Genomic DNA, 23,566 nt, shown 5'->3' with positions numbered 1-23,566 from the left:
CCCTGGGAAGAGCACTGGGGCTACCATGCAGGGGCGGGCCGGCGGGTGGATCTGAGGAGCCTCAGCCCTTTAGCGCGGCTTTGCCCTTTGTCTGGACACCCATCCCCCGCTTCTGTCCTCTCACCTCATTCACCCGGGTTTTTCCTCGTCCCTCAATCATTTCACAAATATTTATCGAGCACCGACTATCTGCCAGGCTGCGCTGGGGATACGGGCAACATCGCTTTCCTTGTTGGGCTTCATCCCATTGGAGGGAGATGAACGCTAATCGAAAAACCGATAAGTCGTATCACGTCAGGGACAGACAACTGCTATAAAAAAATAAAGTAGGGCAAGAGGGGAGGGAGTGACCAGGGAGGTCAGGGAGGGCCATGTGAGCTGGGAGCTGAAGGACGCGGTGGGGTCTGTGAAGGAACATAGGGGGAAGGGCGCTTTTGGCAGTTGGCACAGCAGGTGCAAAGGCCCTGAGGCAAGAAGGTCTTTGGTAAGGGTGAGGACAGTGAGGGGGCTGGTGTGGCCGGAGCTGAGGGAGGGAGGGAGGGGGCAGAGGGAAGAGGTGGTTACAGGGGAAGCAGAGGACATAGGGAGTAAGATTTTGGATGCAAGGTGACCCATTATAGGCTAGTCGGGTGCATTTTATCCATCAGGAATACGGGAGGGGGGGCGCGGATTTGGATTTAGAGTTAGGTAAAAACAACTGGATAACTTTTTATTCTGGAACATCTCCAGATTCCACGCACTCATCGAAAGTAGAGGGGAGAGCGATGGCTCCCTGCCCATCCCCCAGCTCCTGCCAGTCACGCCCCCCTTCCCCCACCCACCCACCCCTCGCCCCTGAGTGTTTCCTTCAAATATTCGGTCAGTATTGTTCAGGGTTCCTGTCTCTCATAAACATCATCCCTTCCTTAGCTTCCCTGGGGCATACTTTTCTTTCCTTTTTTACGATTTTATTTTATTAAAGAAATTTTTTAATGTTCATTTTTTTTTTGAGAGAGAGAGAGAGAGAACAAGTGGGGGAGGGGCAGAGAGCGGGGGAGACCCAGAATCCGAAGCAGACCCCGGGCTCCAGAGCTGTCGGCACAGAGCCCGATGCGGGGCTCGAACCCCCCCAATGGTGAGATCGTGACCCGAGCCGGAGTCGGACGCCTTCACCGACCGAGCCAGCCAGGCGCCCCAGGGGTACGATTTTCTATAGCATCAAGTTCACCCGGTGCGGCAGTCCCCAAATCTAGTTGGAGAACGTCTTCGCCGCCCCCGGAAAGTGTCCCCGTCCCAGGAGGCAGAAATGGCCCAATCGTTTGAAATGTCTACTCCAGCGGTGGACTGCTTTCCTCAAAGTCTTCCATAGAATCCCAGCGTGCACCACAGGGGAAGATCCCCGGGTCTAAACTCCCGGGCTCCCCGCGGGCCCCCGGGTTCAGGAAGGGGCCTGCACCCCTACGGGCGGTTCGACCCCCGCGGCCAGCCCGGGGCCACCGGCTGGCCCTGCCAGCCAGTCTTCAGAGGGCGATGCCCTTTGCGTACAAAGAGGTTGAGCTCGGGAGGGAAGGGTTTTCCCCATGAATCATAATCAGTCCTGGTCATGGGCCAGCCCGTTTCCTTCCCTAGACGGTCACTTCCTCATCGGCATAACGAGGAGCCACAGCCCTGAGAATGCAGTGGTGACCGGGACGCAGGGGAAGGGAGTGGCGGCCCGCCGGGAGCCCTGGTGGGCAGAGCTCGGGTGGAGAGAGAGGGCCAAGGACCCCAGGGGCTCCTCGTCCCAGCCCGGGACACTGGCTCTTCCAAACCCGACCCAGGGCCTGAAACTCCACCATCGGCATTGGCCTCTCTGCATGCCGCCTCGTGGAAGGCAGATCCCCTCGGCCGGGCCGGGCCGATCCAGGCGGCCCGGGTTACATTGGGTCCTTCTTCACGGGCCAGAATGAGTAGAGGAGAAAGCCGGATGTTAGAAAGACCCTGGTTCTATTTCCAGTGGATCCGTTTTGCGCCCTGTGTGACCTGAACGTCCTCAGCCTCGGTTTTCCCATCTGTAAAATGGGAATGGTCACAGCGCCTCCCTGAGTAAGCTTGTGAGGATAAAATGAAGCTGATCAGCGTGAAGGGGTTGGCACAGTGCAGGGCATGTTATGTCGCCTCCCCCCCCCCCCGCCCCCCCCAGGCCTGCAAGCTTCCTGAGAGGAGGCACTTGTCTGGTTTCTCTTGTCTCTGCAGCCCGGGTGGGTTCGTTCAACACAGCTCGGCGGACAGTAGGTGCCCGGTGAACATTTGTCGATGAATGAGTGGAGGCTGCGGATATGTAGATAACGAGGATCCGCACACATTCCCGTGTGTCACATACGTTCCTTGAGCCCTTGCCCCGTGCCTGTCCTGCTGCCTGGTGCCGGGACCCATCGGTGACCCCGGCGGCCCCGGCCCCGCCCTTCTGGCGCCTACAGTCCAGTGGAGAGACGAGTCTGTCCCCAGACGGTGACCAGCCAGAGTGGGCAGGGCTGAAGCGGATGAACTCAGAAGGAGCTGAACCAGCTGGAGGGTCAGGGAGGGCTTCCTGGAGGAAGAGGTGTCTGAGCTGAGACCTGGGAGATGAGTGGGGGTGGGGCAGGCAGGGTGGAGTGCTGTGCTTGTGGGCATGCTCCCAGCACAGGGAGCCAAATGTGAAGGGCCTAGAAGCAGTTCGGTCTGGTGGACTGTAGACCGCAGACCTCAGGGTGGGGGTGAGGGTCAGGGGTGCTGAGAGAGGCCGAGGGGCCTCCTGGAGCCAGACCTCCCAGAGATTTGCAGGCTGTGGCGAGGAGCTTGGACTTTAAGGGCACTGGGGAGCCATGGATGGTTCTGAGCAGGGAGAGGCAGTACTGAGTTTGGGATTCAGAAAGATCCCTTGGGCTGTCTTGTGGGGGGGGAGGGTAGGAGGGGGCAGGAGACCAGGTAGGAGGTGACGGGGAGAAATATCCTGGCCCAGGGCTGGGCTGTAGAGACCCCAATCCCAGGAGGCCCTAGGAGGCGGGTTCCGGTGCTTGTCCTTCCCTGAGGGTAGAAGGCGCCTATGCTTTGGGCCTGGGCAGCTGGGTGCATTCTCAGGGCACCCAGAAGGAGGAACAAAGGCGCAGAGGCTAAGGACAGGTGCAGGGAGGTGGGGTGCGAGAGACTCCAAGCGGCCTGGGAGCTTGTCTGTGGGTCTGCACGGTCCTCTGCTGCCCCCTGCTGGTTCTGCATTGACACGGGTCCTGCCTGCAAGCCCGGCTTTAGGACGGACCCCAACCGGTGATAGAAGATGACATTTCTGGGGCGGCCATGCTGCAGGGTGCACCCACGTGCACTGTCTCCACACCCCTCCCCCCGGGTCGCTGCCTCCTGTGGTCAAGCCAGACACCTGGGGGTCCCCCCCCCCCAGCTTTCTCGGTGCCTGCGCATTCTCCTTCGCGACGTCACTCCCCCCCGGAGATTGTGTTTGATGCCGCGTGTTGTCAGTTTTCTGACGGCAGGGACCTCTGTTTCGTTCTCGGCTGTCTCCTCGGGGGCTACGACCACTGCATACAGCAGGTGGTCAATAAATGTTTGTTGCACTGATGAAGCAACAAGTTGTTGTTGTTGTTGTTTTTTTTAATTTTTTTTTTCAACATTTATTTATTTTTGGGACAGAGAGAGACAGAGCATGAACGGGGGAGGGGCAGAGAGAGAGGGAGACACAGAATTGGAAACAGGCTCCAGGCTCTGAGCCATCAGCCCAGAGCCCGATGCGGGGCTCGAACTCACGGAGCGCGAGATCGTGACCTGGCTGAAGTCGGACGCTTTACCGACTGCGCCACCCAGGCGCCCCTACAAGTTGTTGTTTTTAAAGGTTTCTGGTGAAATTCTTTTTTCTTAAGTTTATTTTTTAAATTTATTTATTTTTGAGAGAGTGAGAGCGTGAGCAGGGGCAGGGCAGAGAGAGGGGATCCGAAGCAGGCCCTGCACTGTCAGCGCGGAGCCTGACGTGGGGCTCGAACCCACAAACTGCGAGATCATGCCCTGAGCCCAAATCAAGAGTCAGGTGCCCAACTGACTGAGCCACCCAGGCGCCCCTGAAATTCTTTTCTTTTTTTTTTTCTAATTTTATTTATTTAGCTTGAGAGAGAGAGAGAGAGAGGCAGAGAAAGAGAGAGAGAGAGAGCATCCCAAGCAGGCTCCGTACTGTCAGCGCAGAGCCCGATGCGGGGCTTGAACTCACAACCCGTGAGATCGTGAGCTGAGCCGAAATCAAGAGTCAGCCACTTAACACACTGGGCCACCCAGGTGCCCCACAAACGAGTTATTGGCGCTTAACCGACGCCACCCAGGGGCCCCTCAGGATCCTTAACTTGATCATACCTGCAAAGTCCCTTTTGCCACGTAAGGTAACATTCACAGGACATGAGGACACAGACGACTTTGAGGGGCCGTTATCAGCCTACCAGTCTTTTTTCAGCTCCCAGATAAATTAAATAAATAAATAAATAAAAGCTACCGTCCGTTACGCTTTATTTGTCCTGTACCACCTACCGCTCCCATCACCCTGGCCTCTTTATTGCCTCTTGAACTCCCCAGGCACAGTCCTACCTCAGGGCCTTTGCACTTGCTGCTTCTTTGCCTGGAATGCTCTCCCTCCGGATCCCTACATGGCTTCCCCTCCCTCCCCCTTTAGGTCTTGGCTCATTGTCACCTTCTCAGCAGCCTTCTCTGCCCTTCCTATGTTTCGAATCACAATCCCTCGGGGTGCCTGGGTGGTTCAGTCGGTTGAGCATCCAAATCCTGATTTCAGCTCAGGTCATGATCTCACGGCCCCGGGATTGAACACTGAGTGTGGAGCCTGCTTGGGATTCTGTCCCTCCCGCTGCCTCTGCCCCTCCCTCACTTGCACGCACATGCGCGCTCTCTCTCTCTCAAAAAGTAAAATCCCAATCCCTCAATACTCCCAGCCCCGCTTCTCTCTTTATCTCCCCAGCGGCCTCATCACCATCCAACACACCACGTGTGTTAGTTACTTCGCTCGTTGACTCTCTCCCCTGCCACGGCGCCCCTCTAGGAGAACAGAAGGGATTGTCTGTTTTGCTCCCTCCCAGAGCTGCAAGATGCAGAACTGTGCATAACACGCGGCTTATTTATTGCTGAGTGAGTGAATAAATTAAGGGGCTACAGACTGGGCCCACATTTGGGGCCTGGGGTTGGGTGGGGGCAGAGAGGGCCTTGGTACGATTCGGGCCGGGGGTGGGGGCAATGGGCAGGAATTGGCCACAGGTTCTGAAAGACGAGTCTGGAGAGGGGCGGGGTCTGCCCCTGCCTGGGCAGGGAAGGGGTCTTACCCGGTAAGTGACCAGGTCTGTCGTCTGGGGTCACAGCCCGTGAGGCCGGCCCTCCCTGCCATGTGCCTTATCCTAGGGGGCCTGTGTGGTGGGGGGCTGCCTTGTCCCAAGGGGCGAGGGGCTCCAAGGACAACCAGGGAGCAGGGGTGGGGCGTCGCGAGCTGACGGTCAGAAGCCCGGCCAAGTAGGCGCCGGTCAGGTCTGGCTAGAGGCAGGCCCAAGCCCCAAGTGTCTCCCCCCCCCCCAACCAGTATCCAGTGTGGGGGGGGGGTACTTTGGGTTGGGACAAGGAAAGCCTGTCTTTCACAGGCACGTGGCCCAGGCCAGGTTGCTGGAAGGACCAGAACTGAGTGTGGGTTGTATACTCAGAGGGTCCAAGAGGAACTGGGTCCATCATGATCTCTTGCCCCCTGCCTGGAACACCTGCCCAAGTCTTCGTGGGAGTCCACCTCGTTGGCCCCACGGCCCTGGCGGCCTGGTCCTGCGGGGTCTCTGGTACGGCTTTTCTGCGGGCGCCAGGTCCCAGGGGAGGGCTGAGGCCGTCGCCCTTCCAGGGCCCTGGGACCCCTTCAGGGCCTTGGCACGAGCTGGCAGTAAGGATCAGGGTCGGGGTTCAGCAGGTCCTGGTGGGGGAGGGAGAGAAGGGGGTTGTGGGGGGGGGGGGTCAGGGTCAGCGGGGAGCCAGGCAGAGGCTGAGAGATACGCGCAGAGAAATGCACACAGACACACGGGGACACAGAGATCCAGGGGCGGACAGGAGGGGACGGAGAGGGGCTGCGACGCAGGCCCAGAACGGGCTCCCCGCGGTGGGGTCTGACGCAGGCCCCGACCTGCTGTGTGACCCTGGGCACCGCCCTTGCCTCTCTGGGCTTCATTGCCTCCTGTGCAAACTCACAGCCTTGGAAATCCTTCTAAGAGGGAGGAGAGTGCCTCCCCAGGAGGGGAGAGGCTGTACCGTGTACAACTACGGACGCTGAGAGCAGGTGGACGGTGGGGGAGGGGGGCCCCTCCCGCCCCGCAGTCCTCCCCTCCCCTCCCCTCCCGCTTCCCAGCTCCGCACCTGATAGCGGTGGTTCTCGGGCAGGGGCAGGGGCTGCAAGGGAAGAACACGGGTGAACCAGGCGCCTCCAACCTTTGACCTTTGCTGTGAGGACAGACCTGGATGCCAAGTCCTCACCGGCACCGGCGGTGGCACGTCCAGTGTTCTGCCCGTGACCCCTTTAGCGCTCGGCCTCCCGTCCACACCTGCCCTTCTGAGCTTCTCCGTTTCAGCTTTTGAAATTGCTGCTCTCGGTTCAGTTCACTTTTTCTTATTATCAGCCCTTCCCACCGATAATAAGGGGAGTATCTGCTCCGTGCAGAAACTACAGCCAAGCGGCAGAGAAAATAAAGTCCCCCACCAGCCTCCGTGCCCCAGAGACAAAGGCTCTTTAGGCTGGATCCCTTCCGGTCTCTTTTCCTGGTGGCTTGAGAGCTGGGAGCAGGGAGCATCCCAGAAAGAGTCGCGTTCCCACGCGACTTGTGTGGGACAAGGTGCCGGGCCCCACAGCGGGCTCCCAGGGGAGGCACCAGGTGGGCTTTGGGGGGAGGGGGCGGGGCTCACCATGGCGGTGTTCGCAGACCCCGGGTCACCGAGGGGGGACACCGGGAGGGTCGGAGATGGCATCACTTCGTAGATGTTCTCGTCACCTGAAGCAGAGGACAAGGGAGGAACCGGCTGACAGGTGGCCCACGGGCCCGTGCTGGCTGCTGTCGGCATTCATTCGTTCGGCCAACATTTGTGCAAAGCCCTCTTCTTGCCCAGCCTGGTGCTGGGGACACAGCGGTGACCGAGGCAGTGCTGGCCCTGCCCTCCTGGGGCTCACAGTCTGGTGGGGGAGCCAGGTCTGTCCCCAGAGTGGGTAGGGTGAGTGGCGGAGCCCAGGGCTCCTGGAGGTGGGTCAAGGTGGGCTTCCTGGAGGAGGGGACGTCTGAGACTGAAGAGAGAGCTACGCAAAAGCAAGAGTGAGTAGGTGCAGAGGCCTGGTGGAAACAGCCTCGTGTTTGAAGGGCGATGATATGTTTGGTCTGTGTGGATTATATATATATATATATATATATATATATATATATATATAGTCTGTTTTTTATTGTTTTCTTTTTGAGGCTGGGAATGTTATATGTGGGAGACGAAGCCAGGAAAGATGGTGGGGACCAGCGTATGGGGGTCTTGAGAGCCATGTTAAGGAGGCTGAGCCCGTCCTACAGACACTGGGGAGCCATGGAGGGCCTTTGAGCAGAGAGGAGTGGCAGGGTGAGAGTTTTGGAAGAGGAGGGACTTCCGGCTTACCGGCATTGTGGTTGGGGTGCGCCTCTGGCTCCTCTGTGGTTGTCGTCCTGGGGACACACGGAGGGGGCCTGTGTTAGGGCGCTCAGGTGGGCGGAGAGAGACTCAGAGAAGCTGGAAAGCCCATCAGCCCATCAGAGAGAGAGATGGTCTGGTCCCTGCTTCAGAGTGAGTCAGGACAAGACGTGCCCCATCCCCCCTGCCCCTTCTCCCATAATCTCCAGCCACAGAGCCCTCCCTCAGTTTCCCCAGCCACTACTGTGTGCCAACGACCGATGCCACTATTCATACAGACCATCTAAATCCAGGTGCCCCTGGATACCCTTATTTAAAAAACACACTTGAGGGCGCCTGGGGGGCTCAGTCAGTTAAGCGTCCGGCTCTTGATTTTGGCTCAGGTCATGATCTCACCGATCGTGGGATCGAGCCCTGCCGTCGGGCTCCGCTCTGACCGCATGGAGCCTGCTTGGGATTTTCTCTCTCTCTCTGCCCCTCTCCCGCTCATTCTCTCTCCCTCCTTCTCTCTTTCTCCCTCAAAATAAATAAATAAGCTTTAAAAAAATTTAAAAAATACAGTTGACATCATTGCAGCAAATATTTACAGAACACAGACCGTGGGCTGGGCCCCGTTGAAGCCACTGGGGACACAGCTGGGAACAAGACCGACAAGGACCCCTGGCCTCCTGGAGCAGGCATTCTAGTGGGGAGAGAGAGAGAAGTCATATGAGTGACTGACAGGAGGAGGTCAGGGAGTGAAAAGTGCTATGAAGGAAAATGAAGGTGGAAAGGGGCAGAGGGTAGAGGGGGTGTGCGTGCAGTTTCAAATAGGATGGTGTGGGGAGCCTCACTGAGAGGGTGACATTTGAGAAAAGGCCCGATGCAGGCAAGGGAATCAGCTATGCAGAAATCATGGGAAGAGAGTTCTAACAGCTTGTGCAAAGGCCCTGAGGCAGGAGCAGGAATAGCAAAGGAAAAGCAAAGACGGGTGTGGCTGGGGCAGAGAGTGTAAGGGGGAGAGGGGGAAGAGGGGAGGTTAGAGAGGGTTAGTGGGTCAAGCTAGGTCTTGTGTCCATGGTGAGGACTTTGGCCTTGACTCTGAGGGACCCAAACTGACTGATTTTCACCAGATCTTTCTGGCTGCTGAATGGGGAACAGACTGGGGTGGGGGTAGGGGGGTGGGAGTGGAAGCAGGAGACAGAAGCTGCCATGTTGCAATGAAACTTGACAAGTAGAAAGTGAGGAAAATGAAAGCCAGTGGTTTAAATTTGTAGCTCGACGGGGCGCCTGCGTGGCTCAGTTGGTTAAGCGTCCGATTTCGGCTCAGGTCATGATCTCATGGTCCGTGAGTTTGAGCCCCACGTTGGGCTCTGTGCTGGCAGCTTGGAGCCTGGAGCCTGCTTCGGATTCTGTGCCTCCCTCTCTCTCTGCCTCTCCCCTGCTTGTGCTCTATCCCTCTCTCTGTCTCTCAAAAATAAATAAATGTTATTAAAAAAAAAAAAGAAAGAAAGATGTGATCACCGATTGACCGCTGAGCTGGACACAGGCCCTTGGGGGCTCCTCGCCCCCTTCCCTGTCTTGGGAATGTGGGTTCTACCTGCCTTTTCTGCTCCCAGGACATGGCTTTCAGATGGCATGTGGTGCTGAGGACACCTGCACGGTGGACGTGACTGAGCCCAGTTAGGACCTCCTCCTTAGCTGCTGCCCCAGACAAACCTCGTATCTAAGTTTTCTTTGCTTCGTGAAACTGTCCCTACTGACCGGGAGTGACCTCTTTCTTCAGTCTCTCCCTCCGCTCTGTGTTTGGGGGCTGGTTTCAGACTACACCCGGGAAGCCCCCAGGAGCATTAGGGACCCACATCACCTCTTTTTTGCCAGCTGTGAGCTAAGAAGGAGGCCTGGCAGGGATGGCTTAGGTGCCTTTAATGGCCCCCTTCCAGCCGTGGCAGACATGACTAATCGATCACAGCATCCGTTCCCACGGAACTCGGCGCGGCCTCCAGCTCCTTTTCCGCCAAGCTCTCTAGGGCACCCAGTAGGCCCTCAACAGGTGTGTGTTGACTGATTCACTGAGCACGACTGAGCTGGGAGGCGAAAGCTGTTCGCCGCCCCTAAATTGGAGCATGTCGGGAGAAAGACAAGTGGAAGGATCAAGAACCAGAGACCACAGCACCTAAGAGAGAGCAGGACGAGGAGGTAAAGTGCTGCCTTCATTTTCTGGATATTAGGGAGGGTGGAGAAATTCCTCGTCGGCAAGCAGCTCAGAACCAAGGTCACGAGAGAAAGTTCTCAAGAGACTGATTTCATGAGGAAGGAATTTTTCACAAACAGACAGTCCCCTGGGAAAGCAGGCCCTTCTCCATCCTCCCCCCCTCCCCGGGGGCAGAGGGAGGCACCGCCTGATGCCTTTGCCTGCCCACCATCCACTCGGCTTCTTTGCCAATAAAGTGTGTTTTTTTCTTGGGGGGGGACCCCCCCCACCGTGAACCCATTTGGTCACGTGGAGCTGGGTCTGCCTCTGGCTCCAGAGCCGCACAAATAGCCCAAGTTTGGCCAATCAGGGTATTTTAGCACCTGGCCGCAGCGGCTGGTCTGCACAAGGACATGTGATTTAAGTTAAGCCAGTGAGAAGCAGCCCTGAGGCTTTGGTTGGAAGTGTTAGGGACAAGGTGTGGCCTGCTTGCTGTGGTGGCCCAGTTGGTGGGATGTAAGCCTGGAGCCACTGGGAGCTGTCTCGTCACACTGTGCATGGGGAGGGCCTGCCTGTGAACGAAGCCACCACGGAGAAAAGCGAAGTTGAGAGGTGTATGGAGAAGTCTCTTGACAAAATCGGGCCCCTGGATCCAGCCATACCTGAAGCTCATGGAGGAAAAAAAAAAAAAAACTTTCTAATTTTTTGTAAGCCCATTCAGAGGTAGGGTTTCTGTCCCTGGGAGTGCAGACGCCTATCTCGTACAGGCTAGAAAGATCCTTTCCGCCTCAAGAGTTCCGAGATTTGATGAGATTGTGTATGTGCCAGATGACGTGACTCATGGAAGGATCAACCAGTGGGACCCAAGGGGTGGGGAAGAAGACAGAGGGAAGGAGAGAGAGGCCTGCAGCCCCTGTACCTGTGGCTCTGGCCCCTCCAGCTTCTTGTTAACAGGAGATGGGCAATGCTCCCGATGAAGAGGGCCCCAGCGGCAAGGGAGCCAATGATGATGGCAACCATGATCCCAACGCTCATGGGCAGGTGTGTAATGGGCGGCTCCTTATGCTTTTCTGAGGGGTATGGGAGAGAGCAAGAGGCCTGTGAGATGTCCTGGGAGGGCGTCCCCCCCCTCCCCTCACCCCTGCATCAGTGACTGTCTGTAGAGCACCGATACCATTTCATTTTCCCAGCCCAGAGCTTTCTCCTGCTTTCCAGAGCTGAGCGTCTGACTCTCTGATTGATTCTGCTGCACATGAAACTCGGCCTCCCCAGATGCAACCCCTCGGCTCTCCCCTCCTCGAAATCTCTGCTTCCCTGAGATTTCCTCCCATCCCCGGCACATCAGAAACCCCCGGACACACTCCCCCCACCTCACCCCACCGACCTGCTTTTTCTTGCCTCAGTTGATGACACCTCCAGGATGAGGTTCTGGGCTATGTTTTGTCGGGGACATAGGGTCTCGACTCACAGGGTTCTCAAACACTAGCTGCCAGGTTTGGGACGAAGCCTGCCTGACTTCTGACCCCCCCCCCCCCACGAGGACCTCCAGCCTTTAATATCAAGCTGAGCACCTGCTATGTCCCAACCCTTCTTGGCATCTAAGCTCGCAGACTCTGAGGTCAGAATGCTGGGGTTCAAGCCCCTGGGCAGATTACTCAACCTTCCGTGCCTCTCCCAATCTATGGAATTGGGGATAAGAAGAATATCTACCTTGTGGGGTTGTTGTGAAGACTGAATGAGTTCACACACACACACACACACACACACACACACACACACACACTGCTCTTTCAATTTTCGAACAAAGTAGATTCTGTTACATTTTCAAGAGGAGGAAACCGAGGCACAGAGAGGCGTACTAACCTGCCTGATGGCTCACAGTAGGTGCAGTGCTGGGATTACCCCTGGGCCACCTGAGCTCCTAACGACCACTCTGTGTGGCTTCCAAAAAGGCGCCTGTGGCCCAGGAGCCCCTGAAGGGTGGGAATTAGCCGTTTCAGGCTCTGCGCGAATGAAGACTGTTATTTCCAAACAGACTAGGGTGCCGTTGTATATATTTGCGTAACTAAATCCATCAATATTTGCTGATTTCATCCATTTCCCGGAAAATTGATCTCTTCCAAGTGTCCAAAGCCCATTTTTCAAATGTAATCTTCTCACCGGGAGGAAGAGGATAGTTCCTGTCTGGGCACATATGGTCGTTGCCCCCACAGCCCAGGGAGGTGGCTAAGTCAGGCCCATTTTACAGATGTGCACACCAAGGCCCAGAGGGGTTGCATTTGGGCAGAGGAGAGAAGACAGTCCGTCTTCCAGGCACTGCGTCCGCAACTTTTGCACCTTCTCCCTTTTTTTAAAAAAATTCTTTTTTTTTTTTTCAAGTAGTCTCCACACCCAACATGGGGCTTGAACGCACAACCCTGACATCAAGAAGTCGCATGCTCTATGGATTGAGCCAGCCAGGTGCCCCCACCTTCTACCTTTTTGAATCACCACAACAGCATGTGGAAATTCAGTGGCTCTGCTGAGTGACTAGGGAGGTGGGGCCCAGCCCTCCCCTCCCCCCACCATTGGCTGACTCAAGGAGCCTCCCAGTTCCTGTCCTCCCCACCCCCACCCTGTTGCCCAGTCTTCTTGCAGCATCCAGGGCCCCTGCTCCTGGCTCTGCTTGCTCTGGCCTCTGCTGCCCTGTCCACCCACGCAGTCCCGTCACCCCCCCCCCCCCCCCCCGGCTCCTTTCCTCACACTCTGGGCTGTGCAGCCTTTGCCCAGGCTGTTCCCTCCGCTTGGCACACTCTTCTCCATGCGCTATACAGAACTCCTGCTTAATTTACCATTCCCAGCTCCCTCCGGAAGTCTTTTCTGACAATCCCAGGCCAAGGAGACTCTTGATAGGCATTTCCTTCATAGCTTACTCGCTTCATCGTGCGACGAGTTGATTCAGGCTGGCAGCCTGGACATGAAAGAGACCTCCCAGTACCTCCCTTCTGACCTCAGGCTGTGCTTGCTAATAGACGAAGTTCCTCTTTCCAACTTGACTCTTAACTCGGGCAACAGACCCTGCATGCGAGGCATCCTGTGATGGGAACCGGAACTACCCCCTCAAGCAGTAGGAACTGCCCGAGCCAGCAAGGCCCCTGTGACTGACCCCGAGGCAACGATGGACCTGACCTTGGCTGCCCACCGGCGTGTACCCACTGCCCTTCGCCCACATTTTCCTTATATAAACCTAGAAGTGTTTTCGGCACTTTGGAGACCGTGTCTGAGATGCCAGTCCGCTGTCTCCCCGGTGTCGGCCTCCCCGAAATCGATTCCTTTCCTGTTTCACCTCCACCTCTGCAGTGCGTTCCCTGGGGATATCCCGTCCCATGTCGCGCGCGCAAGCGGCAGGAACAGTTCAGCCGTAAGCCAATCAGCGCTCTGCATTCCTTTGGCCTTCGTGATTGGTTCCCGTTGGTCCAATCAGAATGAGGCGAAGGGGTGCGGTTCAGAATAGGGGTGGGGAAGGGATCCCTTCTTCTGGAAGCTGTGGGTCTTGAGGCTTGGGGACCCTGGAGTCATTTTGCTACCTGGAAGGCATCGATCTTGTCTCCTCCCTGGGAAAGAGAACCCTGAGCTTTAGCTAGGCGGAGGTCTCCCCCAAACAAAGACATTTTCCAGCCTCCTTTAAAGCCTCCATGCACCGGCAGCTCATTGAAACATGCCTTAGAGCACTGTGTTGATCATTGTTGCTGACATTGGAACGCTGGGCAATTTCACATGCAAAATTCTGTGTCCGAATTTCTCCATTTTTAAAAAGCCACGCCTCATTGTGGCTTTGCTTTGCCTTAAAAAAAAATTAAAAAAAACAAACAAACACGTTTATTCACTTTTGAGAGACAGAGAGAGACAGAGCATGAGCAGGGGAGGGGCAGAGAGAGGAGGAGATAGAATCCCAAGCTGGCTCCAGGCTCTGAGCTGTCAGCCAAGAGCCTGATGCGGGGCTCGAACCCACGGATCATGAGATCATGACCAGAGCCAAAGTCAAATGCTTAACTGACTGAGCCACCTAGGCACACCCCCATGAATTTCCCCATTTCATAAGGACACCAGACGTATCCGATTAGGGCGCAGCCTGGTGGCCTCATTTTAACTCAATTACCTCTATAAAGATGCTATTTCTAAATAAGGTTATATTCTGATGTCCTGAGGGTTCGGACTTAGCGTCTTTTTGAGGCGACATCATTCAACACGCAACATCTCCCAAGCTCCGTTCCCTGCCCTCCTGGAAGATCTTTGAGCTGTTCAGGATCCTTTCATCTATTTCTTTGCTGCTTAAATCAGCTCGAAGCAGTTTCTGTTGCTGTAGCAAGAACCCTGCCTGATTCACGTGACTGAGTGTCCTCTTTTTATAACTTGCTATATTTTCTGCCTTTTACTATAGACGGTGAGCTTGCAAAGAGGGAGGCTGTGAATCCCTGTATTTTTCCAAGTTGATTGCGACAGGATCTCTGCTGTAGTATGAACTTGCCATTCTTTTACGTAGTAGAAGGGTCTAATGCCCCTCCCTCGAATCTTCGCTAATCTTAGTGGCTTGCTTGTAATCAAAAGAATACAATGTAAATGATGCTGTGTGACTCCCCAGGCTAGGTCAGAAGAAGCCATGGAGCCTCTGCCTTGGTCTTTTGGAACGCCTGCTCTCTGTTTGTTCTCCCTAAGGACCCAGCCTCCGTGTTGTGAGACAGCCCGAGCAGTGACACTGGGGACACCACACGACAGTGATCTGGTGGATGATCCCAGCTAAGTTCCCAGCTGACAGCCCGGACGAGCCTCCACACATGTGAGTGAAGACGCTTCTAGATGATTCCAGCCTCCAGCGTTTGAGCCATCCTCTCAGCCTTTGAGTCATCTCATCCGAGGCCCCAGACATCATGAAGCGGACAGGCCCTCCCTGCTGCGCCTTGTCTGAATTCCTAATCCCCGAAATCGTGAACACAATACAATGGTGGTGGTTCTTATACCACTGGAACAGAGCCCCACATTCTGTTTCTTCTTCCAGGAAGCAACAGTTCCAGGAACTGTTCCAGGAACTTCTTTCCAAAGTTTGCTTTTTGGTTTTTCTCTTTCCTGGTCACTGGGACCATCTATACTCTGTTCTTTAACAGAGAATCATCAGAGCCTTCTTCCACGGATTATATTTCTCCGTGTGTATCTTTTTGAGACAGAGAGAGGGAGAGAGAGAGGGAGAGAGAGAGAGAGAGAGAATCTTAAGCAGGCTCCGTGCCCAGCGAAGAGCCTGACACGGGACTTGATTCCATGACTCTGGGATCATAACCTGAGCTGAAATCAAGAGTCAGATGCTCAACGACTGAGCCATCCAGGCGCCCCTCCATATGTATCTTTGATTAGATACAAACACATCTGAAAAAAGTGCTTTGAGAGGCCATTACACAAGTGGACAACAGCCAGACCATATATAAAAATAGAATTTTGACCCACAGTCTGCAGTGCGCTGCCTAGAAAACCGACCCTCTTATAAACAGCCCAGGAAGCCAGTCTGCTTTGGGTCAGACTTAAAGGAAACAGGATTGCTATCTCCAGTGACCATCCAGGACCACAAACAGCCACTTCTGCAAGAATGGGCCTTAAATGGCCGGGACTTGATTAACGACCAACAGCTTCCCTAAGGTTCGTCCCTGCTTCTAACTTCGGACCAATCAGAGAAAGCCAAATACGCAGCCTAACCAATCGCCTTCTAGGTTCCCCGGGCCAACGGCCTCCAATCAGGGCACAGCTGAAGCCTTCTCTTTTTTCCACCACGAAGCTTTCCCACCCCCCTCTGCCTGTCTTTGAGCCTCTGCCCAAATGCAAGCGAGAGTGGCTGACTCCGTCGCTAGAGCGAACTCCGAATAAATAGCCTTTGCTTTTCTCATTGGTTTCATTCTTTGCTGATTTCCACAGCCTGGAAAGCAGCAGCTTCGCATGGATTTGCCGACCAGTCCTCACCGCGACCCATGGTGGGAGGTGTAATTGTCCCCGCTTTACAGACATTTGGGGACCAGAGGCTCTGAAAGGTTCGGCCGTTTGACGAAAGGTGAGTAGTGCCGGTGAGTATGAAACCCGTGACACCATCCACTTATCCCTCGATGGTGGTAGTTAATGATGAGGCAGAATCAAGTCATAAAAGTGTGGGCTCCGGAGCCCGCCAGCCTGGGTTCAAGGCTTGCGTCTGCTGCTCCTTAGCTGGGTGACCTGGGGGAAGTTACTTAAACTCTCTGTGCCTCCGTTTCTCCATCTGTATAATGGGGATCGTCGTGCCGTGGCTGGGAGGACACAAAGGGTAATGCGTGTGAAACACCCTGCGCGTGTTCAGTGAAGGGGAGCTGGGCTCTGTAGTTTACTGCCTCGGGCGTCAGAGGGCCCGGAAGGCTTGGAGGAACCCGTGCAAGGTTGCTTGAAGGTCCCAAGCCCCCACGACTAGATTTACGGGGGAACGGACACCAGCTGTAAACGACCGTGATCCCCCTCTGGCTTTTGAGCCTGGGTTAGGCTGCTTAACGGCTGCCGGATCTCGAGCAACTGACTTCATCTCGCCGAGCCTCTGTTTCCTCATCCGTACACTGGGGACAGCTATAGGACCTCCGTGCCCTGAGCCTTTCTTTTTTTTTTTTTTTTAATTTTTTTTTCAACGTTTATTTATTTTTGGGACAGAGAGAGACAGAGCATGAACGGGGGAGGGGCAGAGAGAGAGGGAGACACAGAATCGGAAACAGGCTCCAGGCTCTGAGCCATCAGCCCAGAGCCTGACGCGGGGCTCGAACTCACGGACCGTGAGATCGTGACCTGGCTGAAGTCGGACGCTTAACCGACTGCGCCACCCAGGCGCCCCAACCCTGGGCCTTTCTTGTGCTGTCACAGGCTGCCCTGAGCCTGTGAGTCCTCCACTTGGGGAGTTCTGCCCGAGACTCCCTTCCTTAGCCTTTTTTAGCTCGTGGGCACGGTCACGTGACCCAGGCTCCCGGCTCAGGGACACGCCCACCCACATATAAACGCCCCCCCCCCCCCCCCCCCCCCCAGCACGGAGCTCTCTGTCCGTTCCTTTTGTACGCTCAGTGCCTGGAGCACAGGACGGGCCCAATAGATGCTTGTTGAACGCATGAATGAATGCAAGCGTGAGTGAATGAATGCAGCCTGCCAGTCCCCCCCCTCCCCCCCCCCGCCCCCCAGACAGGGGTTCTGGGCCCCGGGCTGACACTGCGGGCAATGCTTGCTCTGGCTGGAGAGTTCCCTAAGTAGATTGCACCTTGTTTCTGGTTCTTGGCCTCCTGGGGGTTGTGCAAGCCCGCAGCAGCCTGTGTTAAGCCCCTTTCCAGCCACTAAAGGCACACAAATTCCTTGATGATTAAGAGAGATAAAGCGTGGGGATTGCCCGGGACACAGGAAGAGCTCCCCACCACGTCCCCCACCCAGGGGTTGGATTTAGGGCCACCACTGTCGTCGTTTAAAAGCCCCTGCTGCCGAGGAGACCCGGCTGCCTTGAGGACACGCCCAAGCCCGTGCCTCGTTACCTCCGTTACCTCCGTCTTTTCCTTTGCTCTTCCTTTGGCCTAAGGGCTCTGCTTCCGGTTCCCTGGGCTCAGCCCTCTGGCATTTCCCACAAGGGAGTGGCTTCCACTGGGGCTGAGAAAGAACCAGGTGGCAGAGGGCCAGGGACATGAACTCGGACCCAGCTGGGGCCTCGGTTTCCTGCCTTTCCCAGCCGCGTTGGGGGGGGGGGGGGCGTTCGCCTCTCTGTAAAATGAGGATCATGCCAGTTCTTGTGGGAACGGAATGAAGCGAGGTCAGCAAAGGTCTTGGGTTAGAGGTACCCGGCATCCAGTAAGTGCTCATAGATGAGAGGCGGAGCTACAAATACTTACGAAGTACCTACTGTGTGCTAAGCACTGCTCTGCCCTAGGGGATTCACGGTGAACAAAACAATAGATTCATATTATGATTCTTATGAGGAGAGCAGGTGTTGAGTCCTTGATCATCTGTGCAGTCCTGATCCCCAGGCCTCTGACTTCCCATCTTGTTTGTTCTCCTTGATCCCAGCCCCTTGGACAAGGGGTAGACCCTGCACTCAAGGGGAAGGAAACCCCAGGCCAGGCTGGATCAGCCAGATTTTGTCTCCGTCTCTCTGTCTCTTCAGCTCTCTCTTTTTTAATGCTTATTTATTTTTGAGAGACAGAGGGTGAGCGGGGGATGGACAGAAAGAGAGGGAGACACAGAATCCGAAGCAGGCTCCAGGCTCTGAGCTGTCCGTACAGAGCACGGTGCGGGGCTCGAACCCACGAACCGTAAGATGATGACCTGAGCCGAAGTCGGACGCTTAACCGACTGAGCCACCCAGGCGCCCCAGCTCTCTTCCTTTCCATCTCTGCCTTTTGGAAGAAGAGGTTCAAAATACGCAACGAAGCCTGGGCTGACAGCCGGTTTGAGGTCTGGCAGGAATCCCTAGCCATGAAGACAAGATGCGGTCAGAGGTGGCGCCCCCTGGAGGACAAGGGAGCACTTGCCTTTCCGACAACTTCTATTTCCCATCAGCTCTGTGGGGCTCCCCACCCATTCATTTATTCAACAGTGTGTCTGGCCCCGTTCTAGGCTCCCAGGAGACAGCTGTGAACCCAGGCCTCCCAGAGCCGACATTCCAGGGGCTTCCTCCGGGGTTCTACAAGGCTCCCTACACTGTGAGTCATTGGCACAGAGCTTCTGTCCTTACAACCCGCGCCTGGCCTTGAAAACACCCCCCAGCGCTGGCCTAGGGTGTCCCTCCTGCTCTCCTGCCTCAGGCGTGCTGGCCTCCTGCCCGCTCAGTGCATGAATCCCACAGCTTCTTGCCACTGGCCCTTTGCACAGACCAAACCCTCTGCCCGAACATCTCCCAAAGCTCCTTTCCCCTCGACTTAGAATTATCAGTAATGATCGGGGGCGCCTGGGTGGCGCAGTCGGTTAAAGCGTCCGACTTCAGCCAGGTCACGATCTCGCGGTCCGTGAGTTCGAGCCCCGCGTCAGGCTCTGGGCTGATGGCTCAGAGCCTGGAGCCTGTTTCCGATTCTGTGTCTCCCTCTCTCTCTGCCCCTCCCCCGTTCATGCTCTGTCTCTCTCTGTCCCCAAAATAAATAAACGTTGAAAAAAAAAATTTAGAATTATCAGTAATGATCAAGCGTTGTCGAAGGAGCACCTTTCCGGGGTAACCTCCATACTACTGCTATTTATAATTTCATCATCCCCGTGCGTGACTTTTCCTTCGCGGTCCCTGCACTGTTCCTGATGACCTGTTTTTTTGTGTGTGTGATTATTAGTTAATATCTATCTCTCCCGCTGGGCTGTGAGCCCCGGGAGGGCAGGGTCAGGGCTGCCTCAGTCTCCACTGTGTCCTAGCCCTGACCAGGGCAGTCCAGACGCAGAGGCGGCCTTGGGGCAGAGGCTCGTGGGGGAATCTTTGCTGAAGGAACCAGTGAATGAACAGTTCGGCATCTCCGGAGGCAGCCGTGCATTCGAATCCCAGCCCTGAAGCTAATATTGGGGACATGCCTTAAACCACCTGAGCCTCAGCTTCCTTCTGAATACAACGGAGATTTAACCATGGGTGGGGTAAACTGGGTACCAGATCACTCCTCTGTTTAATACCCTCTGGTGGCTTCTCTCATTCTCCCCGTGGCCAACAAGCCCAGCCCCTGTGTGCCTCACAGGCCTCGACCCCTAACACCCAACTCGCACACTGCCTTATGGCGACGGCATCCTTCTGTCTATATGCTTTGAACACACCAGGCTAGACTTGCCTCAGGGCCTTTGCACTTGCTGTTGCTTCTTCTGCCCCTCAGAAATCTGCAGGGCTCCTTTCCTTCCTTCTGCTCAAATGTCACTTCTTCAGCAAGCTTACCTGATGACCTCCCGTCCCGGATTACATCATCCTGTTTAATCCTTTTTTTTTTTTTTTTTTTTTTTTACTGGGTAAATCATCATCTCTCTGCCCCTCAATTTCCTCGTCTGTAAAATGAGTCTGATGATATTTCCCACTCACAGGCCTGCAGTGAGGATTCAATGAGTTATACATAAAGCAAGCATGTGATAAGCACCAAATAAAGTTAGCGCTATTATTGTTAATGTCTCTGAAATATGGCCTTCATTTATCACTTCCATGCTCATTATCGCCTCCCACATATGAATGGAGGTGAGGAGGTTTTCTTTTCTTTCTCTTCTCTGGGAGGAAATGGCTGAGCTCCCAGACTCTGGCGTTATGACTTTGTGGGATCAAGTCCCAATTCTACCGTGCTCTGTGCCTCGGTTTCCTCATCTGTAAAGTGGAAACAAAAATCGTGCCTGCCGGGGCGCCTGGGTGGCGCAGTCGGTTAAGCGTCCGACTTCAGCCAGGTCACGATCTCGCGGTCCGTGAGTTCGAGCCCCGCGTCGGGCTCTGGGCTGATGGCTCAGAGCCTGGAGCCTGTTTCCGATTCTGTGTCTCCCTCTCTCTCTGCCCCTCCCCCGTTCATGCTCTGTCTCTCTCTGTCCCAAAAATAAATAAACGTTGAAAAAAAAAAATCGTGCCTGCCTCGTGGAGTTTTTGGCCTAGAAAGGTTTCATTCATTTATTTATTCAACAAACATTAACTGAGAATCCATGGTGTCCTCCCCTCCCACCCCCTCCCCGCACTGTGGTAGAATTTGGACAATAAAAGGACCACTACGCTCTCGCTCTCTCTGAAGAAAATTCCATCCTAGTGAGACACGTTTGCAACGTGATAAGTCAGAGGACGTTATGAAAATCACAGAAGTAATGGCGTGATCAGAGTCCTCTGGGGACACAGATGGTTAATGACCAAGTCTGCCTGGGGGGGCTGAGAAGTTCTCCCCCCCCCCCCCCCGCTATTGAGATGTTACTGGTATAGGACATTACACGGGGGTTTTAAAGTAAATTAAAATTTAAAGTTGACTTATTTATTTTCAAGGAGTCTCTACACCCTACGTGGGGTTCACACTCACAACCCCGAGACCAAGAGTTACATGCTCTTCCAGCTGAGCCGGCCAGGGGGGTTAATATCGAGCAGTGGTTCTCAATCAGGGGTGACGTTTGGCATTGTCGGCAGGCAATTCTGGTTGTCACAGCTGGAGGAATCCTCCTGACATCTAGTGGGCAGAGGCCGGGGAAGTCTCTGAATATCCTACAGCGCGCAGAACAGCCCTCTCCTACAAAGACTCAGCGGGTCCGAAATGTTAACAGGGCCCAGGGCGAGAGGCTATGCTCTCGCGTAAGTGTGCCCAAGTGACGAGTGCCCAGGAATTGCTGGCCATCGCCATTGTCCACGGCCCCCTCTCTAGCACTTTGCCCCGAGTGGATTGCTCCCTTAGGACCACGTACACCGTAGGAGCTCAATAAATATCCTATTAGGGAAGGCGTGAGAGCAGTAAAAGAGAGTGTGTTCCCCCGGCTCAGGCTCTGGCACAAGGCAGGCGGTCAATAGATATTTTATCAGTGAGGATTAAGTGATAGCTTCAGGGCCCGGCACACAGTAGGTGCTCAATCAGTAGGCGTTGAACGGGTGAAGGAGAGAGCCAAACGAGGGGGTATGGGCACAGATCCTGGCCGTGGGAGATGTCAGGGCGCGTTAGCCTCCCCACTTCCTTGCTCGGCGGGGCAACACTCACCCTCCACCTGGACCTTGGTCTTGGCCCTCATGGTCCAGGCAGGATTGATGGTGACAGCGACCTGGTAGGTGCCGCTGTCGGTGGGCTGGGCCCGATGCAGCAGCATGGAGCCATTGGGGAAGCCAACGATGTCACGCTGCCCCATGGCACTGCCGTCCCTCTGGGGCCGCTGAAGCTCGGGGATGTAGGTGAAGAGCATCGTGCCACCGTGGGCCTCCTCCCCCAGGTACCAGTTGAAGTCCTGAAAGGTGTCTGGGATGCCCCGGACAGACAGGAGCAGGTCCTGGTTCTTTTGAGGATGCTCTGGAATCTTCTGGATGCGGAGGGCAGCCCGGGAGCCTTGGGGGACCCAGAGGGCCAGGATTGAGGCTGCGGGGGGGGGGGGGGTTACAGGGGTGGCCTGACATCAGAGGTGTTGGGCAGGGATCATAGCATTTTCCTCCCTCTGTGTCCTCATCTGGGGACAAGGATTCTGAATGGTGTTCAGGGGAAGCAGGGCTGGGGTTGATTAGTGATGTCTGCCCTGGGGTCGGGAGTGGGAACCCAGATATGAAAGCCACAGATTTCTTATCCCATTGGCCCAGCAGATTTTTCTCCCCTAAGGTGCTATGTGGTCTGCTTCTAAACTCATGGACTCTCTGAATTCATTCATTCATTCATTCATTCATTCATCTAACCAATATTTACGGACATACATATTAGTTATGTTATAGTACCAATTATATATGATATGTCTAAAATTCTCTAGATTTCTAGGCACAGGGGATACAGCACAGAAACAAATACAAATTAATTCCTGTCCCCATGATGGTCCGGGGAAAGGCTCCCGTGTTGCTGAACCTGCCCGGTTGTGGGTACAGCCTTGTACCAGGCAGTCCGATCCTGACCTCAGTAAATTACCAGCAACAGTTTTTTTCTGGGGTTTGAATTTGCAATAATGGGCGTGAACATTCTAGCCGCAGTTTGATGATCACGTATGATACTGCAAATAGGACGAACACACACACACACACACACACACACACACACACACACAACCCCCTCTCGCCAGCCCCCAAACAGACAGACAAAATTCCTGTCCTCGTGGTCCTGACATTCTAGAAAGTTCCATAGTTAAAATTAGGGATGTGGTGTGATTCTACAGCTCCCCATCCTCCCCAGCCCTCCCCGATCTTACTCTTAATAATGTCTTCCCTGACCATCCTTCCCTTCTTCTAAGAGAAAACCTCAGCCCCTGGGCTGAGTCCTGCCTTCCCCCCTCAGCCCTGGGGTGTGTTTCCTCCTTACCTGAGAGCAGGAGGCCCTTTGAGAAGTGGCGTCGGGCCCCCTCAGGAGTTGCCATCTTGGTGGCAGGGGCCACTGCGGGCACTCAGTGGGCACTCGGCTGGCAGAAGTGGGCCAACTCAGTGGGGGTCCTGGGCGTGCCTCCCAGACATGGCCGAGGCTGACCAAGCCCCAGCACCCCCTTTCCACAGGCTCCCGAGCCTTCACCCGTGCTCCCTGGGATGGCTGCCGACACTGGTTGAACCAGTTTTCCAGGGTGACTGGGGAGCTTCCTGGGGTTTCCCAGGACTCCTCCCTTAATCCCCTCCAACCTCTCTCTTCTCCCCACCCAGTGTGACTGAGCAATCTCCCTGGGCCAGGCAGCTCCCTGCATGTAGCCCCAACATAACGCCCTCATCCAACATCCCCCATGCATTACTGTGCCCATTTCACAGAGGAGGAAACTGAGGCTCAAGGGAGGAGGCAAGTCTACCAGTAGGTGGAGATGTGACTTCACCTGTGGCTGGCTTACTCTAAAGAAAGCTTTTAGCATGGTTTTTCAAAAGCATCATTCATTCATCCATCCACATTCATTCCAACACACGCTCCTTATGCCCAGCCCCTTGCTGGGTGGTGCTGAGGACACAGTGACGACTGAGACAGCTCTTGCTTTGCCCTCCGTCCACAGTCGGGCTCACAGTTCTGTGTCTATGTTGGGGAGGGGAACAGACCCATCCCCAGACAATGATGATCCGGAGGGATCAGCGCTGGGACAGAGGAGCCCAGGGGGCTGGGAGAGCCCAAAACG

General features: G+C 55.2%; 1 protein-coding gene and 1 non-coding gene across 4 annotated transcripts; one reads left to right on the top strand and one right to left on the bottom strand.

Annotated features, from left to right (window-relative positions):
• Window positions 1-5,096: 5,096 nt before the first annotated feature.
• On the bottom strand, window positions 5,097-23,025 carry CEACAM19 (CEA cell adhesion molecule 19). 3 transcript variants are annotated; one of them, XM_086690045.1, is made up of 8 exons: window positions 22,783-23,024; window positions 21,496-21,864; window positions 10,752-10,902; window positions 8,258-8,341; window positions 7,648-7,694; window positions 6,922-7,007; window positions 6,379-6,411; window positions 5,097-5,941 (listed from the first exon to the last, which is right to left on the bottom strand). In XM_086690045.1, exons 1-8 carry the CDS (start codon window positions 22,835-22,837, stop codon window positions 5,888-5,890), a joined length of 879 nt encoding a protein of 292 aa, XP_086546171.1. In that variant the 5' UTR covers window positions 22,838-23,024; the 3' UTR covers window positions 5,097-5,887. The 3 variants fall into 3 exon arrangements, with proteins under 3 accessions (XP_086546171.1, XP_086546172.1, XP_086546173.1); XM_086690046.1 differs by lacking the exon at window positions 8,258-8,341; XM_086690047.1 differs by lacking the exons at window positions 5,097-5,941; window positions 6,379-6,411 and having other exon boundaries at window positions 6,921-7,007; window positions 7,648-7,758; window positions 22,783-23,025.
• Window positions 22,303-22,489, top strand: LOC112851447 (small Cajal body-specific RNA 16). The gene has a single exon (XR_003222767.2).
• Window positions 23,026-23,566: the final 541 nt, after the last annotated feature.

Source organism: Puma concolor, chromosome E2, assembly GCF_028749965.1.
Source record: "Puma concolor isolate L17-30 chromosome E2, mPumCon1.1.hap2, whole genome shotgun sequence".
Taxonomy (NCBI): domain Eukaryota; kingdom Metazoa; phylum Chordata; class Mammalia; order Carnivora; family Felidae; genus Puma; species Puma concolor.
This window is presented reverse-complemented; position numbering and strand designations above follow the sequence as displayed.

Bases quoted from the DNA above. Each gene is read 5' to 3' on its own strand.
- CEACAM19 (XM_086690045.1), bottom strand. From the start codon at position 22,837: ATGGCAACTCCTGAGGGGGCCCGACGCCACTTCTCAAAGGGCCTCCTG. The intron at 21,865-22,782 runs GTAAGGAGGAAA...CCCCCCCCGCAG, and splicing joins AAAGGGCCTCCTGCTCTCAG to CCTCAATCCTGGCCCTCTGG. The intron at 6,412-6,921 runs GTGAGCCCCGCC...CTTCCCTTGCAG, and splicing joins GGTCTGCGAACACCGCCATG to CCCCTGCCCCTGCCCGAGAA.